Raw genomic sequence first — 19765 nt, forward strand, 5'->3', positions numbered from 1 at the left:
TCCATTCTAGTTGGCACCCTGTTCCCTAGTGCACTATTTTTGACCAGAGACTAGTACTTTTGCACTATAGAACCCTATGGGCCCTAGTCAAAAGGGGTGCACTACAGGGGATTGGGTGCCATTTGGGACTCAACCCTGATCTCTGCTCTGTCTTCTGTGATCGGAGGAAGCCGTGTTCTGGAGGTTTGCCGGCCATCAAAACTGCATCCCAAATGGCACTCCTTTTCCTACATAGTGCACTACTTTTGACATGGGGAATAGGGTGGCATCCCAAATCTCATAGAAAGGAGGGGAATATGGCTGTCTAATAGAATAACAAACACTGCAATAATACTAGTGTACGATATTGCCGCAATGGTGTGTGAAAGCCAAAAACTGCATTGCCACAGCTATTGATTAACTATAGCAGATTGATGTCAATTCAACACAATAACAGATTCAGAGCTATAATCGGTCTAGGTGGGGGGGGGGGGGGGGGTTGTGTGTGTGTGTGTGTGCGCATGTGCGTGTGGACCAAAGATATATATAGAAACCCTGGATTGCTGATGCTATGTATTGGCCAATTAGATGCTATGAAGCCACCGGCCGCCATATTGGCACTCAGAAGGAGCAGTCCTCCATAGGAATTAATGGAATTCTACAGTAGTATTTATTTGTTGTATTGAGGACAGTAACATTAGTATGGAAGCCCAAACTAACTTGACATTTTTTGATAGTAGAACATACATACAGGAAATATTTCTTCATTTGTAGCAATATGTGGCAAATTATTTCAATTTATCCATGTTTCAGAGGTCAGCACAGCACTGCCACCGGCAAATGTGTGGCGAGCTGGCACTTTCTATTCAGTTGAATAAAAAATATTGACACAAAAGCATTGAAAAGAGGGTCAAAGTACTGTTGTTAGACTGATTTGTCTCATGATTGGTCAACTCATGTACAATCTGTGTTTCAGTCTGATCAGCTGTAGCCTACTAACAATCACAGCTGCAGGTAGCCTAGAGAAGCCTATGAGCTCTGATCACATCTGGCCAGGGGAAACGAAGCAGTAATAGCCTAAGCTATGTTCCAGTATTTATAGCCGAAAATAGGCCTATTTACTTGTGTTAAGAGAAAATGTGAACGTCATCAAATTTGTTTTATATTACAACTTCAGGTGGCTAGGCTACTTAGACATTATCAATCCAAAAGGATTGACTGGAATTAATCAATTAACACAATAGTGATGACATACTGTGTGAGTAACTATTTAATTACAGATGCAAAGGCGTACACAATGCAACCCTGCATAAAGCAAGTGCAGCCCTGTTAGTTGTATTGTCCAATCGCAGTTGTTGTGTAGTTTTTACAATACGACCAGATTATAAAAAGTATTGTCCCATCATAGCCCATAAAATACAGTTTTACAGCTGACTTGTTACAATGTCATACAATGCCAAGAGTGTGCAAAGCTGTCGTCAAGGCAAAGGGTGGCTACTTTGAAGAATCTCAAATATATTTAGATTGGTTTAACACTTTTCTGGTTATTACATGATTCCATATGTGTTATTTAATGGTTTTGATGTCTTCTATTATTCTACAATGTATAAGATAGTACAAATAAAGAAAAGCCCTTGAATGAGTAGGTGTGTCCAAACTTTTGACTGGTACTGTAAGTATTCAGATCCTTTACTCAGTACTTTGTTGATGGACCTTTGGCAGCGATTACAGCCTTGAGTCTTCTTGGGTATGATGCTACAAGCTTGGCACAACATTATTTGGGGAGTTTCTTACATTCTTCTCTGCAGGTCCTCTCAAGCTCTGTCAGTTTGGATGGGGAGTGTCGCTGCACAGGTAACCTTCCCCAGATCTGTGCCTCGACACAATCCTGTCTCGGAGCTCTACGGACAATTCCTTTGCCCTCATGGCTTTGTTTTTTCTCTGACATGCACTGTCAACTGTGGGACATTATATAGACAGGTGTGTGCCTTTCCAAATCATGTCCAATCAATTGAATTTACTACAGGTGGACTCTAATCAAGTTGTAGAAATATCTCAAGGATGATCAATAGAAACAGGATGCACCTGAGCTCAATTTCGAGTCTCATAGCAAGTTTTAATACTTAAGTAAATAAAGTATTTCTGTTTTCAATTTTTAATAAATTTGCTAACACTTCTAAAAACCTTCTTTTGTTTGTCATTATGGGGTATTGTTTGTAGATTGATGAGGAGAAAAAAAACACTGAATCCATTTTAAAATAAGGCTGTATGTAACGTGGGTCGTATAAAGGAGACCAAGGTGCGGCATGTGATGTGCTCATATTTACTTTTAATGAAACACGTAACAAAAACAACAAAATGACCGACAACAGTTCCGTCAGGTGACATACACTAAACAGAAAACAGCTATCCACAAAACCCAGGAAGAAAAACCCCTACTTAAATATGATCTCTAATCAGAGGCAACGAGGATCAGTTGCCTCCAATTAGAGATCAACCCAAACAATCCCAACATAGAAATAGAAAAACTAGAACTTAAACATAGAAATAGAAAACATAGAACCCCAAAACACCCCCTGTCATGCCCTGACCTACTCTACTATAGAAAATGACATCTTACTAGGGTCAGGACGTGACACTGTAACGTAACAAAATGTGGAAAAAGTCAAGGGGTCTTATTTTTTTCCGAATGCACTTTATGGAAGCCCAATTAATTTTTGTATGTTGATGCTATCTCAACATTTAGTATCTACAAATGTTGAGATACCACCTCAAAATATCGAGATACTACCTCAAGATATTGAGATCCTAACTCAAAATGTTTAGATACTAACTCAAAATGTTACCTGGTTAAGTTAGCCCAGTGATTCTCAAGCTTCTCCATGGGGAGCTCCTGTCACGTCTGATTTGGACTGGCAGATAGGCGGAATCAAATGCAGGAGACAGAGGTGCTGGAGGTGAGTGTCTTTTAATAAAACGGACACACACAAACGCCAAAAAGCACAGGGCGCTATACAAAGTTCGCCTGGGAGAAACACTTTCCCATAAAACACCAAATATAATTCAAAGGCACGGAGCGCAGCCCGGTAAATCCTTCGATAATAATTGTCGGTAACACAACGTGGACAATAAACAATCCCGCACAAAATCCCAACTGAAAACACACATTAAATAAGTCCCCACTAATGACATACACAAAACAGGTGCGGAACAGACAGACAAAACTAAACGACACAGAAACAACGATCGGTGGCAGCTAATAGGCCGGCGACGACGACCGCCGACCGCCGTCCGACCGAGGAGGGGCGCCACTTTCGTTGGATCCTGTGACAGCTCCAGATGTTTCACAATTTTGTTTTAGCCCTGAACTAGTTCACTTGATTCACCTAATAATTTAAAAAAGCATGCATTAAGGTGTCTGTAATATAATACACTTGTCAAAAATGAATGTAGTACCAAAATGGCTGCACAGTGGCTTCAATACAGCATCCCCTGTCAGTCATCCAGGGTTTATAGACATCATTGGTGCGTATGTGAGTGTTTGTGCATGTGTTTGAATTCCTGTAAGATTGAGGGCTATTTTCTCTTAATTGGTGACAGAAGAGGTTCCTTTTTTTATCCGAAATGTACTGGTCCTGCTGGGATGGCAGGATGCTAACAGGTAGTGAGTTAACACTGGTGGTATTGTCCAGCCAATCCCCTGGCTGCCAGTACAGAAAAACTAATCTAAGTCATCATTCCGCTTGTTGTTATCAGTTATAAGCATCACCCATCAACTTTTGAACACAGGTAGGCTTGTGGTTAGTTATGATTACAATAAATGAACAATAAGCATCTCCACCCTATCAAATCATGCGTCCCAAATGGGAGCCTATTCCCTATGTATTGAACTACTTTTGACCAGGGCCCATAGGGCTCTCATCGAAAGTAGTGCACTAAATAGGTAATACGGTGCCATTTTAGACGCAGTGTAGTAAAATCTATTTTTCTATTATTATCTATTATCTATCTAGGACCCTTATTTTACCAGTTATGTTGGTTGAGAAGAACACATTGTCCTCTCCACGCCAACAATGAAGTGTGGGAAAGAGTTGCAGCCAGGGAAGAGGAGAGCCAGTATTTGTGGGTCGTTCCACCAGTTCGCCGCCTTTTGAGAAGTGTAACTTGGTCCCAAAAAACATTTTTCATAAAGAGCACGTTTAACTTAATAAAAAAACACGTTGTCCCAACTCAAGAGGGATAGGCCTTTGAAAAAGCCTTTTTGGTTCCAGGGAGAAGCCTTTGTGTTCCACATAGAACCATTTTGTGTTCCAATGTAGAACCCTCTGTGGAATGGGTTCTACCTGGAACCAAAAATGTTTTTTCAAGGGGTTATCCTATGGGGACAGCCGAAGAACCCTTTTAGGATCTAGATAGCTCCTTTTTTTCTAAGTGTACTGTGAACATCAACACATATCGGTTAGTCCCAAATGGCACCCTATCCCCCTATATAATGCTCAACTATTTAGGGAATAGGTCGCCATTTGGCACGGGCACATACTCCCACATCTTCAATAGTGTCTCCCTACAGCAGTGTAGGAAAAGACCCCTTCAGTTCAGCCCTTTAAGACTGGCACGTGAGACTATGTATGCCTCAAATGGCACCCTATTCCCTACGTAGTGCATAACTTTTTTTTAAAGTAGTGTACTAGTGCACAATGAGGAGACTAGGGTGCGATTTGGGATGTTATCCACCTATTCAACAATACATACATACAGACAACACAAGTGAATTCAGAAAGCTAAAACTGGAAACAATTGGTACACATATGTCTTAGTGACAGTCAGTTGTGTAAAGTACTTAAGTAAAAATACATGAAAGTACTACTTAAGTAGTTATCGGAGTATCTGTATATTTTTGACAACTTTTACTTCACTACAGTACTAAAGAAAAGTATGTACTTTTTACTCCATGCATTTTCCCTGACACATAAGTACTCGTTACATTTTGAATGCTTAGCAGGACAGGTAAATTGCCTAATTCACACACTTACCAAGAGAACATCCCTGGTCATCCCTACTGCCTCTGATGTTTGTAAATGATGTCTGAGTGTTGGAGCATGCCCCTGACTATCCGTAAATAAAATAAAACAAGAAATTTACGCTGTCTGGTTTGCTTTATATAAGGAATTTGAAATGATATATACTTTTACTTTTACTTTTGATACCTAAGTATATTTTAGCAATTACATTTACTTTTGATACTTAAGTACAGTACCAGTCAAAAGTTTGGAATTATGTAATACATACATACATACATACATACATACATACATACATACATACATACATACATACATACATATATACACACACACACACACACACACACACACACACACACACACACACACACACACACACACACACACACACACACACACACTACCAGTCAAAGATTTTAGAACACCTACTCATTCCAGGGCTTTTCTTTATTTCTACTATTTTCAAAACTATGAAACAACACATATGGAATCATGTAGTAAGCAAAAAAGTGTTAAACAAATCAAAATGTATTTTATATTTCAGATTCTTTAAAGTAGCAACACTTTGTCTTGATGACAGTTTTTCACACTCTTGGCATTAAGACAAAAAAATAAGAAAAACCCTTGAATGAGTAGGTGTGTCCAAACTTTCGACTGGTACTGTATATTTAAAACAAAATACTTTTAGACTTTTACTCAAGTAGTATTTTACTGGGTGACTTTCACTTTTATTTGAGTAATTTTCTATTAAGGTATCTTTTACTCAAGTATGACAATTGGGTACTTTTTCCACCACGGGTGATAGTTCCTCTCTAAGCGGATAGCATTGACATAGGGAGGATATCTGAGCATAGGGGTTTCAGTGCAGCTGTTTTTCCCATAAAGGCTGCCAAGGACTAACACAGAGAGAAGAGATAACAATGCTGGACAATGTGATGTTTAAACAGGTAGCCTAGTGGTTAGAGCATTAGGCCAGCAACCTTCGAATCCCCGAGCTGACAAGGTAAAAATTGTTCTGCCCCTGAGCAAGGCAGTTAACCCACTGTTCCCCGGGCGTCAAAGACGTGGATGTCGATTAAGGCAGAGGGGTTGTGTTAAATGCAGAAGACACATTTCAGTTGAAAGCATTCAGTTGTACAACTGCATAGGTATCCCCCTTTCCAAAGAGAATATTGCAGGTACTGCTTAGGTGTCCTTGAATTGTTGGTCTAGCCTACGAGTTTGTGTCTCAAATGGCACCCTATTCAAGTAGTGCCCTATAAAGGGAATAGGGTGCCGTTTGTAATGCAGACCATGATTAACAGACACACAACTGCCCCCGCCCCTTTCCCACCATGTCTTAAAACTGGATGGGCAGGTTGGTTGGCGTCCTCTGAACATAAAACTAAATAAGAGGGGGAAGAAATTAAAATGTAATCAACAAGTGTTCTAGAAAATATTTTTCCTCCTGACCTAGCTGACTAAACTCTTCATGGTCAAGGAAGTTTCTGATGAACTCCTAGGGAATTCAGCTCCAACTACATCAATTCGCCCCAAGGGCAATACTTTCAATTATTAAACGCTTACTGTGTACTTATATTTGCCCTCTGTAGTTGCATGCCTTTGTTTGTTGAAATCCATACTTTTTCAATAAATGTTAATCAAATACAACCACCAACTGACAAAGAAAGTCACTCAACTACAGACGTCAAACATAGGTACAAGGTAGGTGTTTCATAATTTACAGTTGTTTAAGTATTGACCACAAAGCCTGGTCTCTGCTCCACTCCATTGGTGGAGTTCAACAGAAACTTCCTTGACCATGGAGTGGAGTTCAATCAACATACTCATGACCCTAATTGAAAGTGGACCTTTATTCCAACACATAATTAATTAAGAGTCTATTGACGTAGTGGTGCGTCAATCTAAGTAATTAATAATAATAAAAATCCCCATCAAAATCAGTACATTTAAACTAGAGATATCAGTTTTTTTCTCCATGGGCTGCATCTCAATCTCTCACACCCAGCTGTGTCGGCCTTCCGCATCTGCGGTGAAAGGTGGCCAAGCTATAGCGTTATTTCTAAGACGTGCCGAAAATCGGTCGTATTCTAAATATAGGACAGACACTTAAAAATCTTATTCCTTATGATTAATTTTTTCTTTATTTTTTTCCATTTATGAATGTGTTATTTAATGCGTTTCTATGGGTTATAGTAGTAAAGATGATCCATGGTATGACCCCCGCTCGTTTGTAGCCTATTCACAGATGCAATATAGGTTTTTACAGTATTTTTAGTCTAACTGCCTAATCCAATATATTCCAGTCCGTATTTCCCTTTAGCCCCAGCTGGCTCACTTGCAGGTTTTGTTTACTGGCGGAGGAGAGGCAGAGAAGAGGATTTAACAATCTACCTCTCATGTGGGAGCCTAAAATATAAGTTTTCGACTTTATTTTTTGCTGTTGTCGTTATGCAATAACCATGTGGTCATTTTGAAGGGAGATATCCCTCATGTAAAATCACCTAAACGCGCTTTATTGCGAAGAAATAGTGCGAACAACTTGACCAACGGCGAAGTCTGACAGTAAATGTTGTCTCGTTAATGTTAGTGTTGACCGAATCGAGTTTGCGGTTTAATTATTTATTCTCTCCATACAAGGTTCAGATGAGTTTAAGTAAACGACCTAGTAATCGCAATACTTTTGCGTTTATTATTGGGGTATTTTTGTGAAAGACACCAGCGGTGAGCGTGAAACTCAGTGACCCGTGGATTTGGTTTAGTACGCCACGCGTGCCATGAACCTGAAGTTGTCATAAGGGAAGCTACAGAATGCGGGACTGCGTCACGAGAGAAATTGCTGCACATCACTAGCTGTGGCTTTTGTTCTTTCAATGCAAGGGAATAAGCAATTTCCGAAGTAGATACACGGCGCCATAGCGAGTGTTGCCGAAAGCGTAATTCAATTGTGAGTTGGTATCAAATCGCACTAACTTGCGTTGTGGCCTGCTGCACAGCCAGCTAGCAGTTAGCTAGCTACTCCCCTTGGCCTGTTCTATGACTTTCGAGACTGGATTGAATCAAGAACAATTGAAAAGACAAAATGCCATGCAAGTTATTGGCAAGTGAGACTTTAGCTTCGTTTGTCCACAATGAATCACATTGTTGCATTTGTTTGTGGCGATTTTGAATATCCACCAGATCTGTACAGATAACTAGCAGTGGCTAACCAGGTAGCTAGTGAACACGTTGGACTCTTAACTTCCCTCCGCCCATTTTTCCGGAATGCATGTTTTTATTTTTGTTTACCTGTGGGTTCTCGTGGTTTAGCTAACAAACCACTTGCAAGCTAGTTTTAACCGAGTAGACACGGATTCAAACCCAGTTGCTCTCGACTGTGTCGTCGGTCGGATATTGATTTAATATGTGTCAGCGGACTTTCCTTGTGGTTTTTGTGACTGCTGTCTACATATGGAATTGTCAGCAAACGAATGGAGAAAATACAGAAAGTAAGTACCTAGTTATAATCTTCTCACCCTACTCATCTGTGTTCACTTGCATAATTGTACCTAATTTAAGATTGTCACTTAACTTGCTTTTGGAAGGCTCTGCTTTGACATCAATATCCGCTATGATGACAGCAAGGCCAACCTTTTCGTTAGATACGCTAGATTTAAACGGACAAAGGTCTATTTTATTGACTTTTTGGTTAGTAAAAAAATTACTTAACCACCTAAACTGGCCAAAATGCCTTTGCAACCTGCAATTGTTCATGTCTATCCCATAAATGTGCTTGGCTATCAAATAGGTGCAATGTACATCACAAATTGATTAGGGGTAGGGTGTTAGGGCTCAAAATGAGACCCTGGTTCTTGTGTTATACTTTGTATTCCATATAGTACAGCTTTTCAGGACACAGAACACTTTATTTCATGAGGGTGTAGACTCACCATCGCTGAGATCTTATTTTCACGTGATCAGAAAAGGTTAAAAAAAAACAATTGTGGACAGGTCAATGATAATCCCTTGTCAGAAAGGCACCAAAGCACCTGTATGGATTCTTAATTTCAACCAGTTTTGTCCAATATCTTAAGATGGAGTGGTCATATTGTTCTGCCATTTATGAAATGTATATGTAATATTATGACAATTAGGCACTTAATATGCACAGTAGGCAGTACAGAATGCATAATTACATTAATTTGAGGCCAATGGTCATATTATTAACAAATATACATGCTTTATGCATAACTGAGAGTTTGTAACAAATTGAAACAATTTTTGAAATTAGAATAAAAAAATATGGCCTTATGCAAATCAGATGCATATGAATATGCTAATTAGTCGGTACAGAATAAAACAAATACAGTATGTTAAACCCATTAATTTAAAATCAGGTGGTCCTATTGTTAACATGTATATTGATTTTATGCACTCCTGGGAGTCTACACTGAAGAGTAAGGTGGCGCCCATGTACTTGAGTGAGCACACACAAACACACACACACCAGGGGTGGTAACAGAGTAATTGGGATGACATGATCATGAACAAAAAGTAGGGTAACTATTTACTAGTTAGTAAGTTAGGTTGTGTCACCGTTGTATTCAGTAGCCCCTCTGAATAGGACTAGAGTGCACGCGCGCACACACACAAACACTTCTCAGCATCCCTACACACTCATACAGCACCCCCACCAACACACACACACGTACACACAGCCTAACGCAGACATACACTTCTCAGCACTCACACCAACACACATACGCCACACATTCACTCACTAATAGTCATTATTACAAGACATGTACATGTATTAGCCATCTACATTACTGTGTGATTCACTAGATTGACTGTTGTGTTGCAAATAGCAGTAAATTAGTTAACAAAATGACAGATTAAAAGAGGGTACTTAATGTTAAACCAGACACTTTCTGAAATCACAGCAGGTTTATCACAGCACTGGATGAAATTGGTTGAAACAAATGAATGGTAAAGGATGAATGGTAAAGGAACCGGATGCACATGTACAACAGTGAGTAAACAAAGACGGAGGTTTAAAATAGTTAGTTTGGCCTTAAAGTATTATGTCAAACCAACCACTTTAATTGCAGGTTTTTTACGACACTGATTTGAATGAGATTGGATAAACCAAATTAGTTCAAATGAATGGTAAGGATAAAGGATGGACATGGTACGAACAACCTAGCTTCTGTTGCCCTCCCAACAAAGACGGAGATTAACCTCTATGGGCTAGGTCCCACCTACGTAACAGCCACTGCCAGCCTGTGGCGCGATTTTCAAAACCTTAAAAATCCTATTACTTCAATTTCTCAAACATATGACTATTTTACAGCCATTTAAAGACAAGACTCTCGTTAATCTAACCACACTGTCCGATTTCAAAAAGGCTTTACAACGAAAGCAAAACATTAGATTATGTCAGCAGAGTACCAAGCCAGAAATAATCAGACACCCATTTTTCAAGCCAGCATATAATGTCACCAAAACCCAGAAGACAGCTAAATGCAGCACTCACCTTTGATGATCTTCATCAGATGACAACCCTAGGACATTATGTTATACAATACATGCATGTTTTGTTCAATCAAGTTCATATTTATATCAAAAACCAGCTTTTTTACATTAGCATGTGACGTTCAGAACTAGCATACCCCCGCAAACTTCCGGGGAATTCGCTAACATTTTACTAAATTACTCACGATAAACGTTCACAAAAAGCATAACAATTATTTTAAGAATTATAGATACAGACTTCCTCTATGCACTCGATATGTCCGATTTTAAAATAGCTTTTGGTGAAAGCACATTTTGCAATATTCTAAGTACATAGCCCAGGCATCACGGGCTCGCTATTTAGACACCCGGCAAGTTTAGCACTCACCATAATCATATTTACTATTATAAAAGTTTGATTACCTTTTGTTGTCTTCGTCAGAATGCACTCCCCGGACTGCTACTTCAATAACAAATGTTGGTTTGGTCCAAAATAATCCATCGTTATATCCGAATAGCGGCGTTTTGTTCGTGCGTTCCAGACACTATCCGAAATAGTAAAGAAGTGTCACGCGCATGGCGCAATTCGTGACAATAAAATTCTAAATATTCCATTACCGTACTTCGAAGCATGTCAACCGCTGTTTAAAATCAATTTTTACGACATTTTTCTCGTAGAAAAGCGATAATATTCCGACAGGGAATCTCCTTTTCGGCAAACAGAGGAAAAAATTCCAGGGGCGGTCGGGGTCACGCGCATAAGCCCGTGTCCCTTGATCGGCCACTTGAGAAAGGCGATAATGTGTTTCAGCCTGGGGCTGGAATGACGACATTCTGTTTTTTCCCGGGCTCTGAGCGCCTATGGACGACGTGGGAAGTGTCACGTTAGAGCAGAGATCCTTAGTAAATGATAGAGATGGAAAAGAAGTTCAAGAAATGGTCAGACAGGCCACTTCCTGTAAAGGAATCTCTCAGGTTTTGACCTGCCATTTGAGTTCTGTTATACTCACAGACACCATTCAAACAGTTTTAGAAAATTTAGGGTGTTTTCTATCCATATGTAATAAGTATATGCATATTCTAGTTACTGGGTAGGAGTGGTAACCAGATTAAATCGGGTATGTTTTTTATCCAGCCGTGTCAATACTGCCCCCTAGCCCTAACAGGTTAAAAGAGGGCAGTTTACACTCACCGACCAGTTAATTAGGTACACCCATCTAGTACTGGGTCGGGACCCCCTTTGCCTCCAGAACAACCTGATTTTCTTTGGGGTATGTATTTTACAAGTTGGAAACATTCCACAGGGTATTTGGTTCATGCTGACTCGATGGCATCACTCAGTTGCTGCAGATTGGACGACAGTACACCACCGCCACCAGTCTGTACCTTTTGACACCAGTCAGGATGGGTCCATATACTCATGCTGCTTACAGCAAATCCTGACTCTGCCATCAGCATGACTCAACAGGAACCGGGATTCCTCGGACAAGGCAATGTTTTTCCACTCCTCAATAGTCCAGTGTTGATAATCGCGTGCCAACTGGAGCCGTTTCTTGTTTTTAGCTGATAGGAGTGGAACCCAGAGTGGTCGTCTGCTGCAATAGTCTGTCTGTGACAAGGATCGACGAGTTGTGCATTCCGAGATGCCGTTCTGCATACAACTGTTGTGCTGTTATTTGTCTTATTTGTGGCCCCAGTGGGTGGCCTATGCCCACTCATGGCTACACCCCTGCCTAGTCATGTAAAATCCATAGATTAGGGCCTAATTTATATATTTCAATTGACTGATTTCCTTATGAACTGTAACTCAGTAAAATCTTTGAAATTGTTGCATGTTGCGTTTATTTTTTTCTGTATAAGTTGTTTCATCTAACACGTCCAAACAGGAATGCATGATTCAAAATATTTTGATATGCAACCTGATCCAGTGATAGTCATGCATTTTGGCTTGACAATTAGGCTATTTCTTAAAATATTTTACTGTCAAATAGGGCTCCAGAATGTCTTGTTAAATAGAGATTAATTTGCCTTCATCTTTATGTACGTTAACAATATATTATTTCTCTAATTCAGTTGGTGCTAATTCACCACCTGAGGAAGTAGAAACTCAACACATTAGCTAGATGGCTAACTCTAAATATAACACCTACTGCTAGTAGCCATGTAAGTGCAATGAGGCTAGTTCACTTGCGATGGCCGATGCGTAATTTCACACCCTCCGTATTTCAAAGCCATATCAGGTATCTTGATTGTAGAACAGTGCTTTGAGCACAGTAATGATAGTTGAAAAAGAACAACTATACCTACAGAAGGTTGAGACACTCCTCTCTTTTTAATATGGACAACTAGTTGCTTCCAAAGTTGTATTTTCCCCCGCAATTGCATTTTTAAATGTTCTACAATCATGAGTGGGGAGAGCGAGTGAGAGGCTCGTTCATTACAGCAGCCTGCCCCAGTGAAACGGGCAGGCACACTGTCAGGGCAGACACTTATTACAGGAATCTTGCGGATAATGCACTTTACTGTTGAACAAATTCATGAATTTATCTGCCCAAAAATAGGACTTTTTGATTGAGGTGGAATGGGCAGATCGCACCAGTGCAAGCAATTAAAAATGAAACTCGCACAGCCAAGTTAAAAGGTCACAAAATACGACTAAATGGTCACACTCTGGAGTTCTGCGTATGGTTTCTATTCACCCCGTCTGCACCTGGTGACCCACTCGTGATCTTTTAACTAACTATTTAAAAAGCTGGTAAGAGTCAGTGTAGTAGAATTCTTGAGACTTTGTGATGAAATAGGCCTATACCTACTCTTGCACCAACACTATGCACCATTAATGTATTTAGGCATGGGAGTTGACCCTCTTAAACAGCCTTTGTCTAGCAGCATTGCAACAAATCAAATGCTCGACTAACACCTCTGTACTTGTTTTGGATGTTAAACGCTGTCGAGTTTGGTTTCAGCCTATGTGACGGGATGAGAGAGCGAGTTGGACAGAGTTGAAAAAACCCTAATAGTAATGTGAAGCTAGCTTTTTCATTAAACTGAAAGGGGGGAGTTTGGGTAATGTCATCAGACCAGTTTGTGTGAGATTCTGTTGCGCGACTGACAATTCATCAACAATTTGTGTGTTGCTCGGCTACTGGTTCTGACTGGCCCCCTTCTCGCACCTCTCCGACTTGACAGTGAACCAGTGAGTGAGTGAGAGAAACTTAGGCCTCACTGAAAGTGTTTCATAACATTGACTGACAGTAACTGACCAACGCTTTGGCTGAACCAAGCCAGTGTCTTTATGTAACCTATGTTGTGAAGGAATTGTAAATGTTTATTGACCCAATACTTAAATCAAAATGGACAATTCTGGCTTGGACAAGGCTTATTTAATTAGCTTGTCAAAATGGCTAAATGAAACTAAAATCCTGGGTGGATTTTATTTGGTTTTATTTTTACATTTACATCACCCCATTTTACATACTGAAGGATTGAGTGTAGGCATAGATTGAGTGTAGGCATAGATTAAGAATTGTCCTATCTGTATCCTGCATCCGTTCTATTCTGTTGTCAGATCTGTATGCACAGGTCTCACCCTCCTTCCACATGGTAGAATGTCTTACGTTTTAGTTCTGCCTGCAATGTTTGTTTGTTCATCATTATACTATTGTGCTACCATCCATCGTACGGTAGTTCACCTCAGGTCTCCAATGTAAAGTAGTAGTTCACCTCAGGTACCCCCGTCCAGTAGGTCACCTCAGGTCTCCAACGTAGAGTAGTTCACCTCAGCTTGCCAATTAAATCATCTGAAGTGGTCAGGTCGTCAAACCAGACAATATCAATCTATCTCAGAAGTGTGCCTGAGGCTGTCTAGTGGGTAATGCTGCCGCCTGCAGCACGTACACGTCACCCTTCAGCGTGGGCACCTATCCCGGCCCTACTACTACTCTGCGTCTACCTCCCTATCAGTGTCGCCCTGCTCATTTCCACTTAGCAGAATACATGTATTTTTGATATCTCCAAAGTGGCCATATTGTCAAACTAGACATTATCAATCTATTCCTGAACTAGACAGTATCTACAGTGCATTCAGAAACTATTCAGACCCCCTTGACTTCTTCCACATGCTGTTACATTACAGCCTTATTATAAAATGTATTAAATAAACCTTTTTACTCAATCTACACACAATACCCCATAATGACAAAGCGAAAACAGGTTTTTAGACATTTTTGCAAATGTATTAAAATTAAAAAACACCTTTTTATTTATAGAGAGTGCCAGTCAAAAGTTTGGACACCTACTCATTCCAGGGTTTTTATTTTTACTATTTTCTACATTGGAGAATAATAGTGTAGGCATCAAAACGATGAAATAACACATGGAATCATGTAGTAACCAAAAATGTGTTAAACAAATTAAAATATATTTCAGATTCTTCAAAGTAGCCACCCTTTGCCTTGATGACAGCTTTGCACACTCTTGGCATTTTCTCAACCAGCTTCATGAGGAATACTTTTCCAACAGTCTTGAAGGAGTTCCCACATATGCTGAGCACTTGTTGGCTGCTTTTTCTTCACTCTGCAGTCCAACTCATCCAAACCATCTCAATTGGGTTGAGGTCGGGTGACTGTGGAGGCCAGGTCATCTGATGCAGCACTCCGTCACTCTTTCTTGGTCAAATAGCCCTTACACAGCCTGGAGGTGTGTTGGGTCATTGTCCTGTTGAAAAACAAATGATAGTCCCACTAAGCACAAACCAGATGGGATGGCATATCGCTGCAGAATGCTGTGGTAGCCATGCTGGTTAAGTCTGCCTTGAATTCTAAATAAATCACAGAGGGTGTCACCAGCAAAGGACCATCACACCACCACCTCCATGCTTCAAGGTGAGAACTACACATGCGGAGATCATCCATTCACCTACTCTGCGTCTCACAAAGACACAGCGGTTGGAACCAATAAATCTCAAATTTCGACTCATCAGTGCAAAATCTGTTCTTTGGTCTGGTCTAATGTCCATTGCTTGTGTTTCTTGACACAAGCAAGTCTCTTCTTATTATTGGTGTCCTATTTTAGTAGTGGTTTCTTTGCAGCAATTTGACCATGAAGGCCTGATTCACGGTCTCATCTGAACAGTTGACGTTGAGATGTCTAACTTGAACTGTGAAGAATTTAGGCTGCAATCTGAGGTGCAGCAGAGGTAATTCTGGGTCTTCCTTTCCTGTAGCGGTCCTCCTGAGAGCCAGTTTCATCACAGCGCCTGATGGTTTTTGCGACTGCAGTGTAATAAACTTTTTCCTGATTCACTGACCTTCATGTCTTAAAGTAATAGACTGTCATTTCTCTTTGCAGATTTGAGCTATTCTTGCCATAATATGGACTTGGTCTTTTCCGAAATAGGGCTGTCTTCTGGTTACTATTTGATTCCACATGTATTATTTCTTAGTTTTGCTGTCTTCACTATTATTTTACAATGTAGAAAATAATACAAATTAAGCAAAACCCTTGAATGACTAGGGTTCACTGGTACTGTATGTAAATGAAATGTAATATTTCAGTTATTGCTTTTTTTATACATTTGCATACAATTCTAAACCTGTTTTTTGCTTTGTTTTTATGGTGTATTGTTTGCAGATTGAGGGAACGCTCTAACCACTAGGCAGGTAGCCACTAACCACCATGCAGGTAGCCTAGTGGTTAGAGCGTTGGGCCAGTAACCGAAAGGTTGCGAGATCAAAACCCCAAGCTGACAAGGTAAAAATATGTTCTGACCCTGAACAAGGCAGTTATCCCACTGTTCCTAGGCTGTCATTGTAAATAAGAATTTGTTCTTAACTGGTCAAATAAAATTAATCCATTTTAGAATAAGGATGTAACGTGACAAATGTGAAAAAAGTCTAGGGGTCTGAATTCTTGCCGAATGCACTGTACATGTATCTATCCTTGAAGTGCTCAGGAGAGGGAATAGTCTAACCAGAAACCGTATCAATCCATCTCGCTCATGAAGCTCAATTTCCGCGCCTCATGTTAAAGACAGACATCCTTTTGTCATAACTCTACTAAAGAACTAACTCTTGTCAAATGAGATCTGGTTGGTCTGTAATTGTGTTGTGTAACGTAACAAGCTATTGTCTGCATCCCAAATGGTACCCCATACCCTATGTACACTAAACACAAATATAAATGGAACATGTAAAGAGTTGGTCCCATGTTTCATGAGATCAAATTAAAGATCCCAGAAATATTGCATACACACAAAAAGCTTTTTCTTTCTCATTTTGTGCATACATTTTTTTACATCCCTGTGAGCATTTCTCTGTGGCATATCAAGAAGCTGATTAAACAGCATGATCATTACACAGGTGCACCATGTGCTGGGGACAAAAAAAGGCCACTCTAAAATGTGCAGTTTTGTCACATAACACAATGCCATAGATGTCTCAAGTTTTGAGGGAGCGTGCAATTGGCATTCTGACTGCAGGAATGTCCACCAGAGCTGTTGCCAGATAATTTCATGTTAATTTCTCTACCATAAGATTCCTCTTTGTAAAAGTATTTATTTTCAACTCGCAATCTGTGGATTTTATTTGATTAGATCAATTGTACGTTAAACATCACAGCATAGTTGAAAGATATATGTTGCATAGAAATCCGAAGTGGGTGGCTAGCAGAGATGGGTGGGATGGGCTGAGGGTTGGGATGTGGAATTGGAGACAAGTGGGAGTGGAGTTGCTGTGTGGGAGATAAAAGTAAAAAAATAAAGTCAAGTTAAAACATAATAAAAAGTATGTTTGAATGACACTGAGGGGCAGTGTTTTTACAACTAATGCCGGTTTGCCTGAGGCTGATGCCGTGCAGGTGTTTGTACACATGCATATACACACACTCATTCAAATAAACACATACAAGAACACACACATACATGTAATAGTGCCAGACATGCACACAAACATATATAGTTTGCTTTGCTGTTATGATTTTAGTTGTCCTTGATGTCCATTTATTTATTTATACTTAAAAAAAAATTGCATTGTTTGTTTTCTTCTGTCTTTTTCTTTTTTCTCTTTAGTTCATTCTCTTAGTTGTTGGTGCGTAGGGGGGTTCTTGGGGGTGGGGAATGGAATTCATTGTATTTTTAATTTTTCTTCTATGGGAGGACTGTGTGAGGGGTCTCGAATGGTTGAGGGACAGCTATTTGGGAATTGTGGGGGGATCTTGGAGGGTTCGGGTTCACGTTTTTTGGCCTGGTGGGAGATCTGTCAACGTGCCCTTGAGCAGGGCATTGACCCTGGATGCCTCTGTGTGTCGCTCTGAATGGGAGTCTGTTCGATGACTGGTATGATGTAGTTGTTGAGCGACTTCACTGCAAGTATATTGTATGTTTCGGATATTCAATAAAATAAAATAAATACAAAAATTCCTCCAGTGTTTTAGAGAATTTTGCACTACGTATGGCGTCGAGCGGTTTGCTGATGTCAACTTTGTGAACAGAGTGCGGTGGCGGTGGGGTTATAGTAGGGGCAGGCAGAGATACTGTGATGAGCTCCTGAGGCCCAATGTCGTACCATTCATCCACCATCATCACCTCATGTTTCAGCATGATAAGGCACTGCATCTCAGTGCTAGAGGCCTTACTACACACCCTGGTTCAATTCCAGGTTGTATCACAACCGGCCGTGATTGGGAGTCCCATAGGGCGGCGCACAATTGGCCCAGCATTTTCCGGGTTAGGGTTTGGCCGGGGTAGGCTGTCATTGTAAATAAGAATTTGTTCTTAACTGACTTGCCTAGTTAAATAAAGGTTAAGTAAAAATAGGGTGCTGACATGGCCACCACACAGGGAGAGTCAGTCAGTGGTGATCTCAGGTAATGAACTGGTTATGTCCCAAAAGGCACCTTATGCCATATATAGTGTACTACTTTTGACCAGGGCCCATCAAAAATAGTGTACTATATTGGGAATAGGGTGCCATTTGAGACACCCCCTGTGAGAGAACCATGAGTGTGTGTGTGGTTGACACAGGAATTGTTTGTCTTTATTGTTCTCTTGAACAATAGTCCTTTAATCCTGGGTGACATGTTCAACTTTGTCAAGCTGTGAAACACCTCATTTTCAAGCAACTGGAACTGTTTGTATCAAGCAAAGAATAAGAATGCTGATTTAGGATCAGGTCCCCTGTCTATAATCTTACTCATTATGATCTAAAAGGCAAACCTGATCCTACATCAACACTCCTACTCTGAGATGCTTGATACATATGGCCCTTGATCTGATAATGTGCTTTCTTTCTGAGGTGCGTACTCAGTCCGTGCCCATGACTAACTGACCTTGATCAAGGAAACGCCCTTCTTATTCTGCAGGTAATAATTACCTCAGTGTCAACAATGGCCCTCAACAATGCCCATTCATATTACATGATACCATAAAGCAGTTAGGGATCCATTGTAGTGTTGCATGGTATACCGGTACCAAAACGTTGCCAACATTTTAGAATACTGTTTCATTTGATACTACTGAATTTTTCGACTCTAAAATTCTAAAGAACCCGCTGGCGCCTGTTATAAAAAGTATGTAAGTCAGTTTTGTTAATAAATTCAGTCAAAAAAAAAGCAACAGCAACTCTCCTGTATGCGCCCATTCACTAATGTCCATTTCACTTTCATGTGTGTATCACATGTAGCAGCTGTAATCAACCAGCCACATACCCTACCAGCCATCACTCACAGGTTCTCTCCGTCCTCTCTTCCTGCGCATCTATTACATTTGGTTTTAAAATAGAATTTAGCTATGATGTCAAGCAGGGATGCAGACCTTGATGTTCTTCTGCTGCATGTACATTTGATAGATTGGAGCAGTGCGCAGAGCGAGCAAAGTTGAAACGTTGCATAATTTCATCACCTGGTATAACCAAGAGCACAGGCCTTTCTGAGTAGGCTTTGCAAGTTCGCTGTCGCACAGCCTCTGAGTGTCAGAGAGACAAAATAGAGCACAGTACTTTACAGCAATGAAAACGGCTCGTCTCTAGGGCACATCATTAACAAAAGACGACCCATATTACCAGAGCGACCTTTTACAAATTCGCACGCATTTTATATACTTTTACAAACAGCTATTTTAAACTGGGTGGCTAATTATTGATTTGATAACAAACAACCTTATTTAGTCATGTTACCTAACTAGCTAACAACCTGTTCAAGGAAAGATTCAGCCATTAAGAATGTTTTATCGTTTTTCTATCTCTGAGCGACGTTCTATCGATTCCCGGGGTCAT

General features: G+C 40.3%; 1 protein-coding gene across 1 annotated transcript in view; it reads left to right on the plus strand.

Moving 5' to 3' along the window:
* Positions 1 to 7332: 7332 nt before the first annotated feature.
* Positions 7333 to 19765, plus strand: part of LOC106600510 (insulin receptor) — a 95704-nt gene continuing 83271 nt past the window's right edge. Inside the window, exon 1 of the mRNA XM_014191920.2 lies at positions 7333 to 8491. Coding sequence (XP_014047395.1) covers positions 8407 to 8491 — 85 coding nt within the window. The 5' untranslated portion in view covers positions 7333 to 8406. The remainder of the gene's footprint in view (positions 8492 to 19765) is intronic.

The sequence above is a fragment of the Salmo salar genome, chromosome ssa03, assembly GCF_905237065.1.
Source record: "Salmo salar chromosome ssa03, Ssal_v3.1, whole genome shotgun sequence".
Classification (NCBI taxonomy): domain Eukaryota; kingdom Metazoa; phylum Chordata; class Actinopteri; order Salmoniformes; family Salmonidae; genus Salmo; species Salmo salar.